Source organism: Phalacrocorax carbo, chromosome 7, assembly GCF_963921805.1.
Source record: "Phalacrocorax carbo chromosome 7, bPhaCar2.1, whole genome shotgun sequence".
In the NCBI taxonomy this organism is placed as follows: domain Eukaryota; kingdom Metazoa; phylum Chordata; class Aves; order Suliformes; family Phalacrocoracidae; genus Phalacrocorax; species Phalacrocorax carbo.
The window spans coordinates 49,797,938-49,819,848 of record NC_087519.1 but is presented as its reverse complement, the minus strand read 5'-3'; the positions used below and the strand labels follow the sequence as shown (position 1 = coordinate 49,819,848).

The 21,911-nt window shown below is 39.6% G+C and overlaps 1 protein-coding gene across 2 annotated transcripts in view; it reads right to left on the bottom strand.

Annotated features, from left to right (window-relative positions):
- Positions 1-8,466: 8,466 nt before the first annotated feature.
- Positions 8,467-21,911, bottom strand: part of SERPINI1 (serpin family I member 1) — a 54,529-nt gene continuing 41,084 nt past the window's right edge. For both annotated transcript variants that reach the window (XM_064457936.1, XM_064457937.1), the window contains 4 exons: positions 20,516-20,613; positions 14,370-14,456; positions 13,017-13,106; positions 8,467-11,235 (listed from right to left, as the gene is read on the bottom strand). In XM_064457936.1, the coding sequence (XP_064314006.1) occupies positions 11,159-11,235; positions 13,017-13,106; positions 14,370-14,456; positions 20,516-20,613 (352 nt within the window). In that variant the 3' untranslated portion in view covers positions 8,467-11,158. The remainder of the gene's footprint in view (positions 11,236-13,016; positions 13,107-14,369; positions 14,457-20,515; positions 20,614-21,911) is intronic.

Here is a 21,911-nt window from a genome sequence, read left to right as displayed (position 1 = left end):
CAGCAGTTGGGATATATGAATTTTCTTTTCTCCTTGACTCGTGCTGGGGGAAGAAGGGGATCCTGTCTTCTGCAGGAAACATTATCTGCTGTTGTTGCTTCTTCAGGCAAACAAATCTTGTTAAAATCTAAGTGACCAGATGTAATTCTCTTGATTAAGGTAGTTTAATATTTCTACTGATACTTGTACTTTAATGTGTTCTTTCAGACCTCATAGTTCTTGTAGCTGAATTGTGAAAGATCAGCAGCTGAGCTTCACTAGTATTCCTCCTCATTTTGCATGCTGCTTTTGCTGTTTTGTAGAGCTAATGAATACGAAATGAAGCTGCAAGAGTGTGTTTGCTCTATTGCTAGCAAGGCGTGAAGTACTTCTTTTTACAGCTGTGGAGTACATCCAGAATATTCATAACAGTGTCGCAGGAGATGTGATTCAATGTGTGACATTTAGTGTGCTATTGTGTGACACCAGATGATTAATGCTCACAGCAAAACACAGGCTGGTTTAAATAAACAAAATTAAATATATTTTTATGATTACAGAAATCATGTGTTACATCTCTGAGGGAATATCAGCTGCTGCTCCCAACTCTTCATATTCGTTGCCTTGTTTTTAAATGCTTTGATTGTTCACTGGATTTTCCTACCACATAAATCTATTGACACATTGGCCCAACAAGGCGAGTCAGTGATTTGGACAGTAGCTTGGGACAGACAGAGTGGGTAGCTGTACATCAGTCTCCATCTTGTTTTACGATCAGCAATGTACAGCATCATATCATTCCCATTTTCAGCCTTAGAAAGATATCGTGAGAGTTTAAAAGGGCGGGGACATTCACCCAGTGCCAAACTAGCAAAATTCTTCCTTCCCTGCCCCAAGGGCATCAGACCGACTGTACTTGTTGGTCACTCAGAACGAAGGCTGCTTTCTCTGTTCCGACAATGTTATTTTCTGTAGAATGAGTCATTTGGGCTACAGTCAAACGGGTGGATCAGAGACCAGTTCTAAGTCCAGTGTGTGCCCTGGCAGTGCTCCAGCTGCATGTTGGAGCAAAACCATATGATTCAAACCACCATCCCTCCACATCTTCCCCTCCATGGGAAGGAAATGCAGGCATGCAAACCACTGGACCATATCCATGCTAATCAGGTCTTCTTTTTGGTGATCACAGGCACAGCAGTCAAGGGGAAGGCAAAAGGAGAGCCAGCACCACAGCAGAGGCAGAGCCACCACTTCTCTTCAAATCTCAGACCTTAGCTGACAGGCAGGTAAAACAGCAGTTCCTTACACAACAGCCTTGCCCCTTGGGAAGCAAAATTTTAACCTGCAAGGTTCTAGGTAAGTTCTGGGATGGAGGACAGGAGAAAAGACTGTGACTTTAAGTTCTGAGATAGAGGGCAGGAGCAAAGACCATGAGTTTATACTCCTCTACCAATTGTGTTCAGGGAGAAACTGAGTCCTAACTGCTGTGTCTGTGCAGGTTTAGAAAGTGTTACAGCAGCATAAGTCACCAGCAGCATTACTGCCATACTTACAATGGCATGACACACAAAAGAACAACACTATCATAGATCCCTTTAGCTTATTAGGAGATTGTGTCTTCAATATGTCAACACACCTGCAAAATGAATAATCTCCAAGCCCCGTTTAAAAATAAAAAAAGGGCTTAGTACAGAAAATGTAAAAAATAAGCAGGGCTTTACAGAATGAGATATAAATGTAAAACATGTTTTCCACTTGAAAACCTTTGTTTATGGAGACGTCAGGATGCATTTTCTGTGGAAACAGTAAAGACTTCGATCTGCCTTTTTCTTCAATACTCTTCAGATTATCATGCTTACAACTAAGGGTGGGAAATAGGCTGCCAGATGGTTAATGGCCCTTCTGAAAAATAGCCTTCTATGTTGCTTTTTGGAAGTCACTTGCAATGGAACTATCATAATATAATCTCTGTACTCTTGTCATTCATAGAAGGAAGCATATTTTAAGCAGGTGTTATCAAGGCTAAGAAAGCCTGAATTAACTTGTCTTCAAGATACTTCTTCGTGCACTGCCAGTAAGTCTACTAACAAGTTGCTGTATCTAGAAAATACATGCAAAGTAATAGAGACAGCATATAAGGGAATGAGTCCTGCCAGCTCCTCAAATGGGGGTCGTGGCTCCTCTTCAGAGCCCTCTGTGTTGACAGTGGCTGGGTGGATGGCGAGCTTTGCCACTGTCCATCGTGTTAAACACAGATATCCCTTCACTTCCCCAGGATCCTCTGTCTTCATCTGTCTGCTTATATTAACCTTGTGAATTCTCTGTGCTATGATTGTAGGCAGAGGAATATGCTGCCAACAGTCTCAAGAAGCCTGAATTAATCTCATTTAACTTCAGGGACCTACAGGCAGGAACCTCGCCAAGCTAGGCACTCTGAACAGTTACTGACAAAGGGGGAAGGGCAAGCAACCTTTTTATTCCATTATAGGCATCCTGCACCAAGGAAAAGTCCTCCAGCCTCTGTTGTTTTCCTTTTCATTACAATTTATTATTTTTATCATTATTATTGTTATTACTTTAATTACTCAACTGTTCTTATCTCAACCCATGAGTTTTCTTACTTTTGCTATTCAGATTCTCTCTCCATCCCACCGGGGCGGGGGGGAGGGTGGGTGAGCGGCTCTGTGGTGCTTGGTTGCTGACTGGGGCTAAACCGCAACCCCAAGTTAAAGCATGTTATTAAAGGCTTTGTCGTAATTCGTCTTAAACACTGACAGCCCTGGGGCATCGACCACGGCTCTAGGAAGCCTGTTCCAGTGTTTGACCACCCTCTTGGTAAAGAAACGCTTCCTAATGTCAAGTCTAAACCTCCCCTGGCACAGCTTTGAACCATTCCCATGCGCCCTATCACTGGATGCCAGGGAGGAGAGCTCACCACCTCAGTCTTTACTCCCTCTCCTTGGGAAGCTGGAGAGAGCAATGAGGTTGCCCCTCAGCCTGCTTTGCGCAGAGTCCTAAGCTGCTCCTCACAGGACGAGCCTTCATCCCTTTCACCAGCTTTGTTGCCCTCTTCCGGACACATTCAAGGACCTCAACATCCTTCTTAAGTTGTGGGGCCCAGAACTGCACATGGTGCTCAAGGTGAGGCTGCACTAACACTGAATACAGCAGGGTAACCCCCTCCCTTGACCGGCTGGTTGTGCTGTGTTTGATGCTCCCCAGGATGTGGTTTGCCCTCTCGGCTGCCAGGGCACACAGCTGCTCCTACTGAGCCAGCCAGTACCCCCAGATCCCTTTCTGCACAACAGCTCTCCAGCCACTCCTCTCCCAGATTATGCTTGTGCCTGGCATTACCCCATCCTAGGTGCAGAATCTGGCATTGCAACTTGTTAAATTTCATCCCATTAATCATAGCCCAATGCTCCAATGCAGACGCATCTGCAAGGCCTCTTGACCCTCAAGAGAGTCAACAGCACCTCCCAGTTTGGTATCACAAGCAAACTTGCTGATGGTACATTCAACTCCCGCATCCAGATCAGTGATAAATATATTGAACAGGACTGGCCCTAGGACCGAGCCCTGAAGAGCACCGCTGGTGGCCAGTCACCAGCCAGATGTAGCCCCGTTCACTGCGACCCTTTGAGCCCTGCCAGCCAGCGTGCCGTGCACCCACTCATCCCACAGTTGGACAACTTGTCCAGAAGGATGCTGCGAGGGACATCCTGCATGCTTACAGTCTTGACTTTTTTTTTTTTTTTTTTTTAGAAACACTGTGATTAAAAGTCCATTTCATAGTTTCAGGTTAGTGGCCTGAAGTAGTTTCTGTGAATTGGGCAAAAACTGAGTTCTTACTAATCACACAAAATCATAGGTATGTCAGTTCCCACCCGGTTCTTTGTACTCATGCTTCAGGGCATAGCCTGAGAAAAATCTGCACATGGTCCAAAACTGACTGAAACTGATGGTATTTTTTTTTTTTAATGGACTACAAAGGGATTTGGAACAGGCTGCAGATGCTTCTGATTAAATCTAGCTTTTTCTGATTATGCTCTTTGCTATGAGTGCTTTGGACACTATGTGATTGTTTGATTTAAATGCTTAAGGTTGCTAGACATTCCCTAATTTCTCCTCAGAGGTAACTGCACTTTCTCCCATAGGATGTCTTACGCCTACCTCATTGTAATCATCACAGTGAAGAGGAGGAAATGGTAACATCCTCGGCTTTTGTAAGTGCTTGATACAGCAAGCTATTTTACTCATGGCTCCAAGCTCTCTCTGTCCCATGTGCCATGATTCAAAAGGTCAGTAATCAAGAGATCACCTCCTTGCTTTGTTCCATAGATGTATGCACATTAAACTTCGAACGGCCCTGGAAAATAAATGAATTAAAAGTATTCAAGGTTAGCCTGTTCAGCTTGCACCCTATGAAACTGTAAGACTAGCACTGAAATACTGTGACAAGTCACAAATAATTTCTGTTCAAAAAATCTGAAGTGAACTTTTAAACTGTAACACATTGTCTCCAACTCTTTTTTTTGTTTAGACCAAGGAGAAAATTCTGCAGAGCAAAAAAACTGGAGACAGACATGTAAAACACGTAGCAGCAACATTAGAATTGGCCTTTTTTACCTCGCTGTGTGTTTCATTGAGGGGTTTCATAGCAGCTCAGCTGATCATAGAATAGAATCATAGAATCATTAAGGTTGGAAAAGACCTCTAGGATCATCAAGTCCAACCACCAACCCAACACCCCCAGGCCTCCGAAACCATGCCCTGAAGTGCCACGTCTACACGTTTTTTTGAACACTTCCAGGGATGGTGACTCCCCCACCTCTCTGGGCAGCCTGTGCCAGTGCCTGACCACTTTGTCAGTGAAGAAGTTTTTCCCAATATCCAAACTAAACCTCCCCTGATGCAGCTTGAAGCCGCTTCCTTTTGTCCTATCGCTAGTGACCTGGGAGAAAAGACCAACCCCCACCTCGCTACAACCTCCTTTCAGACAGCTGCAGAAAGCGATAAGGTCTCCCCTCAGCCTCCTCTTCTCCAGGCTAAACAACCCCAGCTCCCTCAGCCGCTCCTCGTAAGACCTGCTCTCCAGAGAAGACATATCCATGGTTTGGAGTTGGCAGGAGAGTTTTACAGTCACTTTACGTACCACTACACGCTGTACTTCCAAGCTACAGTCTGACCCAAAAGAGAACATTTCCCAGGACAGCTGATGAACTTTAAGACCAGTATTTCTCTTATAATAAACTTACAAAATTTTATTAATTTCTTTGTCAAACTATTCCAGCTTTCTGGCTGTTACCTTTAGAAATTTGCCATTTACAAAGTATATCGACAATAGCACAAGCCTCAAATAAATAGGCTTTTTGTATCAGACTTTTGGTTACCGCTGAGATTCTGTGTTGTCTAGGCCAAGATCCTTAAAGGTCTCAGGGCACGACAGACTTCTTGATGCTTTTTATTGCTTAGTATGTTTTGATATATTTCTTTTCTGTTCAGGCAATGCTATCGTACAGCTACTCCTTTAAGCATTCCAGCATTGCAGGTTCCTTGGTTTTAAAACATGACTCTTTACATGTATTTGTTAATAGAGTAAGAATGTTAACCTATGCTTGGGTCTAAACTCTTCTGGTAGTGTTAGAATACTTGAAGGAATGGTTGAAGCCTGTCTAAACAAATTATACTTAAAGAAAAAAACAGGATTTTTCCACGGCCAATTCCAATCCCTTAATGAGAGCACAAAAGACATGATTTAGACACAATCCAGATTTCCTCTCTCTGTTTTTTTTTCTTCCTTACTTGAAAGCACTTCTACACAAATACAGAATAATTTTTCTGCAGGAATTCTTCCCTCAGTTTGTCCAGAAGATGACTCTTCCATAGGGAAGGAAAGATGTGCATTTATGAGAGCTAGATATTAAAACAACCTGTTATCAGTAAAGCATAGGTCATATCTGAAACATCATTCATATTGTGATTCAGTGTGGCTGAGAAGATAAAAACCTCAGGAAACAGGTTAAATTCCCCAGCTGCAGGAACAATTTCAAACCTTTTCCTCAGTCGGGTCCGAGTAGACCTAGAATTTTACTACCATTATCTGCCAGATGAGTTTCCAGAACAGTGTTGCAAACACATCATTAAGGAAAAAAAAAAAACAAACCCCAAAAAAGCTTTCAGACTATTTGATCACAGTCAGAAGTGGAAAGTGCCGTGAAGACTTTTGTATAACCATGCTTTTTATGAACTCCTGCCAACACTCCAAGCTTTGATGTGCTCGGTTTGGAGTGGCACCGATCTAGAATGATTTGCTGCCTGACTTCCAGGCACAGCCACCAACGGCGTTTGGAGACTGCATTGATAAGGTGTTTTGAAAAAGTCTGAACAATTTCTAAAATAGCGAGTGGAGCCGAGACTCACCTATTGTTTGGATAATACATTTATTTTCACCACCTTTCTCCATTTTTCCTGCCTGCTAGAGCAAGTGTGAATAAGTCTGATATCCTTCATTAGCCTTGACTATTGCACTGTGCTATTGTCTATAAACGGCAATTTAAACAGCATTTCATTACATGACTTATGTCTATCTTTTTATTCAGTTTGCCTAATGCCTACAGAAATTGGTCCATGACTCAGGCTTCTAATTACTGCTGTGAAATGAAAAACATTTATGTGGATGTTCTTGCAAGAGCAGTACTATAGAGAGAACAACTTGCGAAGCCCTGGTCGTTGGCGGTAACAGATACGTGGTGTTGTTCATGATTTACGTTTGTGTTTTGCAAATGGTTTCTCATGTGTAACTTTGTTTTATAGCCCTTAACCAATGCCAGCTGGAAGCCAAAGACAAGCTACTGAACCAATTAACAAAAGGTCCCCAGTAAGCAGGCAGAGTCTTCATTCTGTCTGGACCCCTGTAACTACTGCAGCTTGATGCAAAATCCTGGGGGACTGCAGACAGTTTTACAAGCTAAATTAATCTACAATTTCTCGTCAACTGTGTCAGCAGATGCAAAGTAAGCTCACAGGGGAAGTAAACTCACTTCTTGCTGGTATTATCTGAGTTCCTGAGTAACTGTTTTCCTTGTCCCTGGCACTGTGTTTTTGGGGTAAATCATCCATCTCTTTTTAATCCATGTGTTTCCATTTCCCACTGTAGGTACAAATGCAAAGATGGCCCATTAAAAGGGACAGAAACAACTCAAGAATTAATTGGCTTGTAAATACTGCTTTTGGAGTATGTCTTGTCATCTTTTTTAGAAAATACTTGTAAGAAAAAATATTGCCTCCTCCTCAGGAGGAGAGAACACCTGACAGCAGCGTAACCTCACTAAGCAAGGGAAAACACGCTGGGAATCTGCTCACGCAGAAATTCTAGTGACTGTATGTACGGCAGCAAGGGTAGGGTGGGGGGGAGAATAAAAGAGGTGAGTAAAAGAACAACAGAATAATAGGGCCAGCATACCAATGACTTCAACCCTAGTTATTTCTCTCTTGTAGTCAAGAAAATGTATCTCCTACTGCAGCACTGACACTCTGAAGTAACCCCAGTACAGCTCTACTGCTGTTTTCAGAGATGGGTTGAAAGAACAAACTTTTTCTTTCCTTCTACCCCACAGCAAGTACCCAATGCGATCACGCAGGCTATCAACTGGACAAAAATTTCCCTGTCAGCAATGAACTTAGCCCAGCAATCTGTTATCGAGAATCAGAGAAAAGTCTGTAGCACAAAACAGATTTTTTGGGGGTTTGTTCCCCCTGCCCCCAATTATTAATCTCAGGCACCTGGGTCTAATTCTGCTCTCAAACTCAAGCAACTCTCACTGATTTTACCAAGACCTACATATACTTGAGTCCTATTCAGGATATTCAGCTTTCCAAACTCCCATAGGATTACTGTCAATGGGAAAGTACTTCTCAGCTTCTTAGAAGAGAGTGACATCTTGTGGTTTCTTCTTTGGTCCATCACTGAAAAATAAGAATTAGCCACAAAGGCTTTCACTAAATACTTTTTGTTTCTGATATAACACTAAGATTTACTTGTTTGAGGAATATCACATACTTGATTCACAGAAACTGATACAAGTTTACTTTGCCATCACCAAGCCTTGTGGAAGGATAGGGAAAATTAGTGCTTGGAACAGCAAAAAAACCCCATTCCAATTCAAAAACATGACAAATCTGTGCCTGAATGTAGCACTAACCTAGAAAAACTGTTTGGTGCTCAAGGTCACACACAAATGGGAACTTATTAGTTAAATAAGTCAGTCTCTGGCAGCACCACTACTAAAAGGATTGGTAGGGAAAGTACTTCTTCCAACTGCCGCTCTGAAAAGCATTCCCACTTGAACTCCAGTAGATGTATGCAAGCGATAGAGATGACACCAGCATTAGGCAACTGCATATTGTGCTTGAACTCCATCTGCATCACAGAAGGATCTCAGCAGACAGCGTCACATCATGGGTCACTTACACAGCACAACTAGAGAAGTTTCAGTAATTTATTTTCTGATATAGCCTCCAACACAAAATACAATTTTTAAATTTTTTTAAGACTACACACCTAAACTCACATATGAGCCACTACTGACAAATTCCCCTTAAAAAAAAAAAAAACAAAAACAAACAAAAAGACAAACTTATTTTGCTAGTTTTTTCTCAAAAAAGCAACAGCATCTTTGAAAGGAACATTATACAAAATCTAGATTAAAAACCACAATGAATAGTGTTCATATAAGTCAATAAATTGGTAACAGTACTTAAGATATTATCACTACTGAAAACCAGTATTGTTTGAGAGCTGTTCTCATTGTGGTCTACAACTAACATCTTTGCATAATTTGGCAATATATCAATTCATGTTAAAAACCAGATAATTCTCAATTTTCAAAAAACATGAAATGGCTATTTTGCATCTGTAAGGACTAGAAGAGTATCAAGTGAAATAACTAGTGCCTGCATGTCTGTTTCTGCTGGTTTTTCTTATATGCCTGCTCAGGCAATTCTCAGAATCAGATCTGGAATATGCGATTCTGCATCATTCCATTTATACCTATGCTCCGTCCAACGCTAGGGAAGTCTGTGCACTTGCTCGATATCCTCTATAAATACTTCTGACCGACAGCGGTCCTTCCATAATTCCACAGCTTTAGTTCAAATCTATCTTCAGTCCTTCCCTTCGTAAACAAGCATCTATACTGCGAGGAACTAATGCAAAGAAAACACAAAATTGGTCAGGAAGAAGTTTTAATGGACTGAAAATATATATGATTGCAGGTGGTAACCTGCTTTCACATTTCTTTCCAAATCAGAGTGAACACCTCAAAAATAAGCCTGAAAAAAAAAGTAGTATCTTAAACATCAGGCTCCCATAAGGCTAAAACCACAAGAGATGCTTAACATATAGGTCACTTTTACAGACATTAGGTGATGTTCACAGAATCATTTAAATGTGAAGAACCAGCCTTTGGGTAACTCCATTTTAAAGAAGCTGGTTTTACCTGCAGAGGCGAGTTCTGTATCTTGGTAAAATTAGGCCCTGCTCCTTCTTAGAAGCACTACCTTTTTTTTCTCTCCATGACATAACATTTTTAGCTATACAGACTAAAATTACAATTTTTGTCTAAATTTGAATACAAGAACTGTCTTACCAAGTCCAGACTATAATACACTAAGGGTAATAGGCAACAGCAATACACAAAGGAGCTCCATTTTCCTTCTGTGCAACTGAACAATTCAAGGAGGCAGGGCTAGAAATGTGTTCCCGTGCTCTTTCTCCGAGGGGGCATAACCAGCCTCCACAGAGAACATCCATCACTTCAGTTTGACCTGCATGATTTGTACCAGCAGTATATAAAAAAAGAGTGAACAATGTGTCAAATTTTGGAAGATCTCCTTGCATGAATGACTTTGTGAGCAACATCTATGCTGTTTTGAAGTGAATGTATGCCAGAGAAGCCTGTAACTAAAACTGAAGTTCAGCCAATACGCATTTATTCCCATAGAATTCAAACGACAAAACTCCTGACTGAGAAGAAACCCACTTATTATTCAAAAGTTTGTATTTATGATCTGTTTCAAAGGAGCTCCTTCCTTCTTTTTTCCTATTCTCTTACCTTTTTAATAATTTCTATTCTTTTTCATATTTTATACAATGAGGGAAAAAATAATTATATGCCTCTCTGGTGACAACTGGTACTTCTCCTCTTGCAAATGGAAACAGCAACTAATTGCCCTGCTAATATTTACTTGTGGTACGTGTCATTCTCCTGTCAGTTTATTCTCAATAAAAAGTAAGGGAACAAAAAGGATTGTGTTGTTCCTTTAGACATTTACATATGAACTGAACATTTTTAGACACTTAAGGTGGTGTTTTTGGTGGGTGGTGTTTTTTTTTTTGTCATTCTAGATCACTGAAGTGAGATACTGCAAAGCTTAGGTTAAGGTAGAACAACTACTTCGGGGGAGAAAAATATGTCCACACGAATGACATTACTATTCAACTATTTTACTTCAGTCACACACATAGCTATTCTACACTGACTAGTCTCAAATATTCATGCGATCAAATTTTATTGGCATCAACATTTAGGGAAGGTGAATTGCGGAGTCGCATGCAGGAGCATTCATAAAAACAACATTTCAGAGTCACATATGGGAGAGTTCACACAAAGTCTACCACTGTTAACTTATAGAACAAAATCCACTAGGCTTAATTTGTTCCATTAACTTTGATGAGACAGCATATTGCAGTCTACTACTTTTACAGGAACAGATCACATAGTCCAGATGTAGTTCTTCAACTCTATAAATTATCATCGAGGTTTGCTGTTTGCATTATTCAGAGCTGCACACATTCTGCTCCTGTCTCATTGATCAAGTCAGTCTTTGGACTGTAAAAGTGACGAATAATGGATTTGCAAGGTTTCTTGCTTTACAATTCACTAGAACAAGAAACAGTTGTTGACGTGTACACAATTTTATTTTAAGGACACGGTAATCACAATGACAGAACAGAATCATTACTTTAATACTGTAGGCTTCCCTCTGGAAACTGACTTGCACACAGTTAGGTCTGAAAGCATTTTAAACAATATCTTGGGGGAAAACACAGCAACCCTTAAATATATTAACTTCAAACTTTATGTGCTTATCTCCTCTTTTTGGTAGCTGGTGGCAATTAAAGCTCTTCAAAGTCATGGCCACTTGTATTCATTGCTTCAGGGTGCACTACCCTTCCCATGAATAACACAGTACCTGCGGAGAAAGTGGGAAGGGAGGAAGGGAAGGAAATATGTCAGATCCAAAAGGAAAAGCTGAGGTTATAAGATGATGAATACTGGTAATAAATTGTAGAGCATGTGGTGCACAGTTTTTCTAGGAACATACGTCTCCGAGAACTTGGTAGCTGTGAAAGGCAATGGATCAACAGCCCTAGAAAAGAGGACATCTTTGTATTCAGAACTGATACAGTACAGAGAACAGCAGCGAAATCCTCTGCATTTCAGTGCCCCTCTGCTTATTCTGAAGGCTTGACTGAAAACCCACCAGAAATCAACACAAAGGTTCACCTCCATTTGAGTGGTTCTGATGAAGGCCCATCAAGTACTGCTCCTGATGTCAAGTGGTTATGACACAGTACCAATTTCTAGGCTGAGGGGCTCCAAAGGTGGCAGCTAACCTTAACTGAAGCATGAACACCCAAACACAGTAACCTTCATGGTCACTTCTGACCCTCACGTGCCTGAGCTACTGGACAATGTTCCTCATAGAATTAAAAGACAGCCCCAGAAGCCACCACACCAATCAGTTAACGATTGTTAACAGATAGATAATTTGAGTTCACAGGCTTACTCCACATTAAAGCATGCAACCCACAACCAGGAATTCTCTATATGAATACTGCCCCCCTACCTATTTAATCACCATTTACGTATCTCCCATTTTATACATTTCTACCTAAACTGTTTAAACATAGTAATCAATCATAAGCACTTAGGGTACTCTTGAGAATAAGGGTTACCGTCACAGATTTTTTTCAAAAGGTTTGTAACCTTAGATTTCTACATTAGTAATGAGCTTTCAGGCTTTAACTATAGTTGTTGGCAATTCCTCTTTTTACATGCAATGTCAAGGCCTGTGCAACATTAAGAACAGCCCCAAGGCTACCAAGCTCTTCTCTGTTCTGATTTAAGCTTTCATTTTTGGGGAGATTTTTGTATATTGATTAAGGAAAAGGGCAGATACCCTCCCTTCAGACACATTTTTGCCTAATTATGCATCTACAACAGCAAAGATACTCAGCTTTGGTCAAAAAACCCCCTATGGGTTGGTATCATGCCTTGCACACAAGTGACCCTACCTAGCTAGACTATAAGTGCTACTGCAATCTAAATGGCTTCATAAACATTGATACCTACGATGGGGTCTCTAATACAAAAGAAACCTGTCAAACAGAACCTACCAGATTTTGCCTGCAGAACATGTAAGATACCACAACACAGAGACCCATATGATAGTCTGTTTTGTCACCCAGTCACATCCACATCATCAGGAAGAATTACAAATATGGAGCTAAGGAATTACTTAATCATTGCCCATTTCGCTAGTGAGTGCTGTTCTCATCCCTTGGCTGCCACAAAACACTTAAAGAGCACAACAGAATTATTCATAGCTGTAATATCTGTCCATTATGTAAATAATATGGTACCGGGAACTATCTCACTGGTCTTAGTGCAGCAAGCTCTTATGGAATACAGTGATTATGGATATTCAGGGCAGTAACACTTTGTGTTCCTGGTGACTTTTTCTTCCTCAGTGTTTTTAAGCATATTTTTCAAGATTATGTCAGATTTTGGTGTCTTACTTGAAGAAACATGAGGGAGACATAGAAAGGGTGAGTCTTTCAGTATTAGGTATTTTAAGACAAATTAAGGAAAATTCATAATACAAGGACAGTTCATTGATGAAAATATGCAATTTTCATCTGTACATTTGATGTACTGTGAAAAATGTGGAAGAGTCTGCAATATTCTCACCTGTTCTCCTGTTTCTGACCAAAAAGAAAAAAGGATGATCGACTATAACTTGTGGGTACAGCACTGCCATTCTGCTAATGGCAATCATTCCTACAGGAAAAAGAACATAGGCAACTGGTTAAATATCACTGCACATTCTCCTGCTGTGAAGCTCATGGGCAGACACCGAAGTCCCACACTCTCAGCATTGTCACCAAGAAATAGCATGAAAAATCTAACTGGAAAAGAAAGAGAACTACAGAGCAACAGCATGCCTATTTATGCTTTAAGAATGATTAACAATGGAGAGTGGCACGATTTCCCAGGCCGAGAGAGCAGCTTATAAATTTTAAGATGCAGAACCTTAAGAGGAGTTATGACTCCTGCTCACTTACGGAAAGAAAATGCATGACGTTAGACAGCACTGCTGACCTGTTTTAAACAGCTCCAAGCCTGTGGTTCATAGTAAAAGGTAACCCGTGATAACTATGGAATATGCAACAACTAAATGGGCTGATTTTGCAGCTTTTAGCTTGAGTCTTTAAATAATGCAGAGGTTGAAAGTAAAATTAACTGGGAATCAGGCAGAATTTGGCTCCTTGTTATTTTTGTTTGGAGATACGTGGATTTCTCCATCACATTATTATTTCCCAGTGTTTCATTTACTTTTACATTTTTACTGCACTGATAATAAAGACTCTTGCATGCCAGTAATCTCTGTCCATATTGATGTTAAAATTCAACCCAGTTACTGGTATTCAAGACCAGAGAAGTCATTCTTCCCTTGCTTCAAATATTGCTTCAAATATTGCTACAAGTAGGGGGAATTAAAAATCACCTAGGATACATATTGTTAACTAATGCAACTTATTTTCAGGAAAAGCGCCCAATAACCGAATAAACCACCCACCTGGCCTCCTAGCATTAATAGGGGCCAGATATGTTTCTTCATTTAGCACTTCTCATCTTGCATCTCTGTATACGAGCTTATAAAATGCAATTGCAACAACTCTCAACTCCTCCTAACTATCAAATGCCTCTGAGCATCTCAGTTAGCAGATCAAAGATTACAAATGCTTAAGTTCCATACAGGAAATACAAACTGCAGGCTGTATCCTCCTGACAATCAGGAACAAAATAGGGAAGAAGAGGTTTTCCATAGGATGCTCAAAATTTTTTGTGAAACACACCATGTTAAAAAAATGCGAACACTTTTCATTTCCAGAATTCTCTTCTGGAAAAAGCAGTATACTCGCTATGCTGTGTGCTCATGCTACGTGCTATTTCGCTTTCCTGGATGTAGAACAAGCCAGTTTTAAAAATTAACACAGAATAACCAGACATTTGATTTAGTTCTGCTTTTCAGCCAGGTACCTGAGGCAGCAGCAGCTTCTGATCCTTCCTCATTAACTTCTAGAAACGCCTTGTGAAATGCCTTTGCAAGGTAAAGTTCTTTGTTATCTGGAGAGGAAAAGGAAACATACTTCAAATGGCTCAACAGTAAGATTGAAGTATTTAAAAACAAAAAACCAAATAATGCCAAAAACCCCAATGCTATTATCCACCTTCTATAGCATGGAGGGAAGGATAAAAGCTTTGTGCATAGAGTGCATTAAAATACATTCTGCCAATGCCTTAAGTAGCACCATTTACCTTGATTACATTTGCAGTGCTCCCCTACAGTATGGATATTAAAATAGTTTGGCACTGGCTAGAGCACCGGTATACCAGACAGAGTAAAAGACGACCCTTGAACAAAAGATTTTAAATGCAGCCATTGGGAAAAAGGATTATGACATTATATGGCAAATTCTTATACATAATGAATTTTGTTTCTGCATTAGGTGCAATATAGAATTCCTCCAGGAAAAACTGGTATTTTCTTTCTTCTTGTCATCATATTTAAAAGAGGTTGAAGATAAATATTTATTGCAAAAACCACAGAATTAGGATTTTTTTTTTCAGTCTTGTTTGTTTTCCATCCTTCTTTGTCAGTATTTTAATTTTGGTCCAAGCCTATTCCTCCTTAAGTCAGTGGATGTTTCATTACTTTCCTTCAGTGGCTACATGATCAGACCTACTGCAATACTCAGCACCTTGCAGGAAGGAAGACACACAGCACTGTTTAATCTGTTTGACTGAGTTTCATCAGAAAGACCTAACAAGGATTAGATATACGCTTATTGTACCTGCATAAAACCCACAGCAATGACAGAGCACAACTGGCAGTTAAGAAAGGAATAAAAGTTTTCTCAACAGGGAAATTCACAACCATGTAAATCTAATCTAACCACCCCAGTGAGACAGCTACGCCATTTTGCTCTTCTGATCCTTCACGAGATGTTCACCACCAGAACTCTAGCTGAAGGCTGACTAAGGAGGGAAAGCTTGGGACTAATTCATCTAATTGCTACTCTTTATTTTGGTTCTCACAACAATAGCCACTAGTTCCAATACTAACACAAGCCAAAACCGCAAGAGACAACAGTTTAAAATGTCTCTCCCCGCAGATCTCATTACTGCTATGTACACTCAGAACTGAAGTAAACCTCCTAGTTCAGCTGCTTAACTTAAATCTCAGCACCAAAAGCCCCATATCATTCCCTTTGGGATTGTGTGTAGCAAAACATATACTAGATTGCTAACTATTGTATTAGTCCTAGGCTTCAGTTCCAAGCCTTTGGTAATGCTGCTTTGAAAGCCAGGATAAAGTTTCCACCCTGTTACTTTAAAACATGGGACTTGCAGCATCTACTTATCTTGAACACTAAGCACAATTCTCACAGCTTTTGTCTCCTTAACTGTTAACAGAAAGGCCACCTGAAAACAATGCAGTTACATTCCAACACTAACATCACCTTTAGGCCTCAAGCATTACCTGTAAAAGATAAATCACAGGCTAACTAAATACTATAATCAAGCATTAAATAGTCATTCGTAAAGCTTCCATTCCGTTATGGATCCATTAAGGCTCAAGTTTTAGAACACTGGATGTGCAAGAACATTTACACAGGTGATAATGGACGGATACACAAGGCAAAAAGGGTGACAGACCCACGCAGGTCAGTAATTCCTGTTGCGCATGTCTCACCTTATGTGTGTGCTGCCTTTGTAAACACGCCCATTAACAGGGTTCTCGGTAAGTTTATTAGTCAGTTCTGCAAATTCTACCTTCCAGGCAGCTGTACTTTGCTATCCTTTTCTGAGACCATTTCAAAGCTCTAGGCAGCATTTGAGCTATACAGCACATACCAAAAGAAAACAATAACTCTGAAGCCTTGATAGAAAAATGCTAGTTTGAGGTTCCTTAAACCTGAACACATTTTTAGGTTTAATAACAGACAAAGAAATGTGCACTTGGCCTAATCATGTATTTCGATCACCTTTTTTTTTTTTATTACAGCACTTCTGCCTGTTCCTGTGACCTGTAGTATTCACAGCAGTAGCCCATAATTTCATCGCGAGTGCTTTATGTTGCATAGTGAGGTGGTGCTTATGGTACACTGAGGTATATTTCTGGTCAGAACACTTAGCACCTCAGAAGATTGGTCTCTACCTGACGAACTTATAGACCCTAATTCAGACAGCATAAACGTTGCTAGTTTTTACCATCAGGTATAACAGTAGGCTTGCTTGTAAATGTACTCAGGATCTGAGCATTAAAAAACCACAACAATATTTTGTTAAGTTGACAGGAATAGAAGAAGTATACCCCAGGTAAGACAAGTACGTTCAACTAGGTAGTATGGTTGTTGCTTCAGAACAAGGTATAAGAAGCCTTGCAGATGAAGCTACAGCACAACTTACAAATGAAAAAGACACTCTCACCCAGCACATGCCTTACACCCTAAGCCAAGTTTCTAACCCACAGAATATATAGAATGCCTTTATTCAATGCAGTATAAAGAGTTTTGATTGCTCTGAGGCTTTTTTTTTTTAAATCCTACCAATCTCATGACCAAGGAAAACCCAGCAAAGATCTCTGTGTTAAGTTTTCCACAAGAGAAGTATTTTCTATGCGGTTTCAATTCATTGCCCTTCATTTCTATTGGATATCTCTGTCCTTGAATGGTGAAAAGAGCAATTCCACATCCCAATTTACTTTCTCTTTATATTGCCACCGTCACATCCTTCTCATTTGTCTCTCCCTGAAGTGAATGAATCTATTTTCATATGGAAGCATAATGTTGTCACCTAGTATTCAAGGTTTCTTCTCTTTGCTCTATTTCATGATTGTCAAATCACTGACTGCAATACTTCAGTACCATACACGTCATTATTGTACATCTTTCCTTTATGGCTTTCACTGTGGATAAGATAGGGCTTACCCAAGTATCTACCATCATGTCGTTTTTCTCTAGTAGTTTCTTTGGATCTGGATTTTCATCGGAACCAACATAAGTTGATCGTTAGCATCTCAGACAAGTCCCACGGAGATTTGGTATCAAAGTTTAAGCCTTCTGCAGGACCCTAGCCTAGATACCCATTAATGTGTGGGAGTAATCTGAGCCTTACTTCTAATGTACATGACTCCATTAGCATCACACTTCGTTTGTCATTACACTCCATATGCTTGCAAACTCCTACTCATAGCTGCCAACTGGTAGCTCTGCAAGCCTCATTTTTAAAAAAGCATGCAGGTTTATCGGCTTTTCTAGCTTAAGTCATCCCAGAAAAAATACACCTACCTCAGTCGAGGCTTCAAAAAACTATTTACTGGACTGGTGCTCTTCTAACCACTTCATATTATCAAAAGTAAGTCATTACGATCACTTTGCTGCTTACTGAAATGCAGGTCACCTTTAGGTTAAAAGCAGTTGCCATTTAAGGCATTACATAACAGTAAGAAATATTTAATAATTTGAAAAGAATGCAAATTTTAGTATTGAGATTAGTTCAGGAGCAAGTTCTCAGTTGTGTCAAAATATTCAAGTAGCAAATTTACATGCTGTGTAAATTATAAAATCCCAAACACCAGAAGTTGTTTTACCTGATGGAATCTGAGATGCAAGTAAAACCCGTCACAGACTCTTGCTGAAAGTGAGAGTCAGAATACATGCAACTAGACAGCCAAACAGGAATGTCCTCCTACTCACCTGTGTTAACTGACAAAGTACTTTTAAAAAGTACATTTAAAATGTGCACCCAGATTAATACTTTCTCTTTAGCTGCTCACAATCCCGACATGCTGGAAAGTAAAGCTGACTTGTCTACTTCCATTTTTCAGATTGAGTGCAAAGAGCAAAAATTCTAAATATTGAAAAATAAGTCTGTAATCCTGCAATTTGATTTACACCCACTAAGCCCACACAGAATTTCACTGAACTCAACAATCTGTGCCTGGATCTGAATACAGGATTAGGGCCGTTGCTGAAATTGCAGAAGGCTTTCCTTTCACAATAATCCAAAGGCAAGAGCAACAGGAGAGGGGGAGGACAGTATTTTTAAACACAACAGAATTTCTCTAAAATCTCCTTATATTTTCTTTTATGATTTGTATCTTCCTAAATTTAAAGTGTCCAGACAGACATTTTGTTCAAATATCTGCATTTAGGGTTTCATGAAGTGCAAAATTTTCCAGAGGGCTGACACCAAGACACAAGTAAACTTCTGGCTTCAACTGCCTTCCTTGTTACACGACATACTATTCAGGTATTTACAAAAGCAAGCTTTTCAACAGTTTTCTTCATTATTTCTTTTCCCTTCCTCCTCCCTCCCCATTTACATTGTGAAAATTAGAATGAAGAAACTCATTCTGTATTTTAATTATTTAAAATTTCATCTGCAGCAGTGGGGTTTTCATTGAAGTCATTACTTCAACAACATTTTCTTATTCTTAATTTATGAATGACCTTTTCATCACCTGGTGGCACATGGCTTTTTAAGTGAAAAGCAAGAGCGTTACAGTAAAGCTCATGAATTCTCTCTCTCGTCTGCTCTACATTACTTAATAAACAAGTTAATCTTTAAATGGCAGAGGAGTTAATTCAGTCACGCAAAACATGGTATTTTGATTTTATACAGTACAATTGTCAAAAGTATAGAACTTGAAACAAACCATTAGTCACATGGATTAAAACACAAGCAAGTTCTAATCTATTTGCTAACCTCCCAACTACAGAATTAGTCCTTTATACATAGGTGAATTTTACATGAAATAAGATCCAAGCACTGCCTTTGTGGTTTAATCTCCCCCGCATATTTTCCATTCTCCTTAGTACATTTCCTCAAGGAAATACTTTTATATATTTAGACCAGAAATGATTGGAAAGCTTACTTTTCTTTGGGGTGGCAGAGAAATTGAAGGTATTTTTAATTCAGAGAAATTTTTTTTTTTTTTTAAAAGAAGGATTTTTCATTTATTCAAATTCTTTTCACATTTACTTAACTCAAGCTTTTCCCACAATTTCACTGGAAGAGTGAAAGCAGCAAAACAGTGGAATAAGCTACATGATATACTATAAACAATATTTCAAACTTAGGAAAAGTGAGAAGGATATGAAAATCACAAACATTTCTGCTGTAAATTTTAGAGGAAGGTTCACATTCATCACCACTATTTTGAACAAGCCACACAGGTGTGATTGCTTCCAGAGACAGGCAATTAAGAACAGGTACTTCCCATCAGCTAAGAATCTATCTAGCTGATCAGGCAGTAACCCATAGAGCAGAAACACATAGAGGGAGCAGTATATAAGCATAAATTACTAGAACAATGACAGCAATCTCACACTGGCACATGCTCCTAGAGTGAGAACAGCTGGGTTTGCCAAAATTCAGGTTTAGACAGACCATGCCAAATACACTGCTTGCCTTACTACTTCCGTTATGCTAAAATGAAACAACTTTGCAGGCAAAGATGACTCAACTACCTTTTATGCCACTTCAATACCTTTTAGGAGGTAATAAAAGCATAAATATCTAATTTCCACCTGAATTTCTAAAGGTATTGGATATTTCAACTTCTGAAAATGAAGTGTTAACAACGTATTGAAATAGGCAAGCAGCATATGTAACTAAATTGCTTTTATCTCAGAACTCTCTTTCCTGTGCTGCTTCTATACAGCAGGTATCTGGGGAGATGACTAATTGTACAATAGCCTAACGCTCTTAATGCTGTGAACAAATAGCCTCCGGAGATAAAAGATGACAACCCCCTTCTTGTGCAAATCCCATTTGCCTTCAAGGCACTGAAGCAAGGTATTGCCCTAGTGTGGATCTGCCTCTTGGCATAGTATTACGCTTTCTCTACATTTCTAACGAGATCCAATTCCAAAATATTCAGAGTGAACTTTCCCAGGTCAAACATTCCCCACCCCACACACATACCCTGATGAATTTCTCCCCTGCCCCAGCTGCTCCTACAGTGAGCACACTCTTATGTTATGCAAAAATCCCAAAGCATCAAAAAATTGCTAGAACTTTTTTTCCATAAAACACCTTTGAAGAACTTTTGGTTATCTTTAGGTGGTTTTAGTACTTCCTCATATACCCTGAGAGACAACACAAAAACCTCTTACCAGACATCGCAGTGAGATCAGCACTACTGCTGAAGAGCTCTGTAATTCCGAGACCTCTCCAGACATCTTTCAGATCAATTTCTTGTTCTACTGTAAACCTGGAGAATGGAATAGAAAATTATAAAAAGCCCGAAACATAAGCAGTACTCATTGTTATCAGAGGGTTAAAATTTCTAGGTAATGACAACTGAACCTCCGAGGTAAATAATGTAAGGTAGGACACTTGGCACTGGGAGTAGAGCATAGTGACACCTTCCACAAAAATGCTTATGAACAAATTAGTTCAGAAAAAAAATCCACCTGCGGATCCACCTAATGCAGAAGCAATCAAAAATATGCTAATGGAACGTACAGTCCCTGACCATAAAACCTTAGTGAAAAATGATGCAGTAGCTAATGTAAATGCTTACTTTTTAACACAAAAGGTTTACTGTGAAAACTGAATTTAATTGTACACATACCAGAATAGAATATCAAATAGGCAAAGGACAGCACAAACTTTATAGACAGCTGTGGGCAAGGGAGGACTAGGAAAGTAAGAAAGATACTCTATTTTCATTTAGACAGCATAAGCAAAGACAAACAGTTAACACCACGAATATAAAGCATTTCTGACTCAACTTCTAATTACTCTGGTGGCAAAATTTTAATTGGGTTTTGACTGTGAGTAAAGAACAGGGAAAACAAATAGTTGTTAGCGCAAATGCACATGTGAGTACAGCCTGGCAGGATTTCAGGGTCAGCTTGCAAAGCCGTGTTCTAGGCTACGTTACTATGCACGGAAGGACAACTGAGATTAATCCTGAGGGCAAGATTTTAGGCACAAGCATCTTCCATTTACAAAGACTGCTTATCAAGTATTATAAAAGTTATGCCTGGTGTCAGTAAGACAAAAAAAAAAAAAAGACTCAAGTCCTTTATGTATGGCCAGAAACAAACTGGACAGCTGGAGAAACAAAGAAATATGTCAGAATAATAGCAGGAATGGCAGCCTCAACCAGAAAATAACAGAAGTCTACAGACAAACATGAGAGACTAATTATGTTTGTTTTGGGTGAGCTATGGGTTCTCTGTAGGATGACCAAATTATTAGTGATTTAAGTTATGCTGACAGTGACTGGTTATAACTGTACAACACAAAATATATAGTCCATAAGGTGGTGTTATAGTTTCTCCAGCAAGCCATTCAGTCAGAAACAACTCTGCAATTACACTGCAGTCCTCAGTGAAGGGCCTTACCTGTGCTAGAACCAAAAATAAAATAAAATATGCTTCTGTGCTATTTCTTTTAATAATTCTTTTTGTAAACTTCCTCGACTACATGAAGGAACATGTTCTTTTCAGAACCAAGTACAGGCCAGAACTCTGCGCAGAGAACAGCTGATGAATGGCTGAG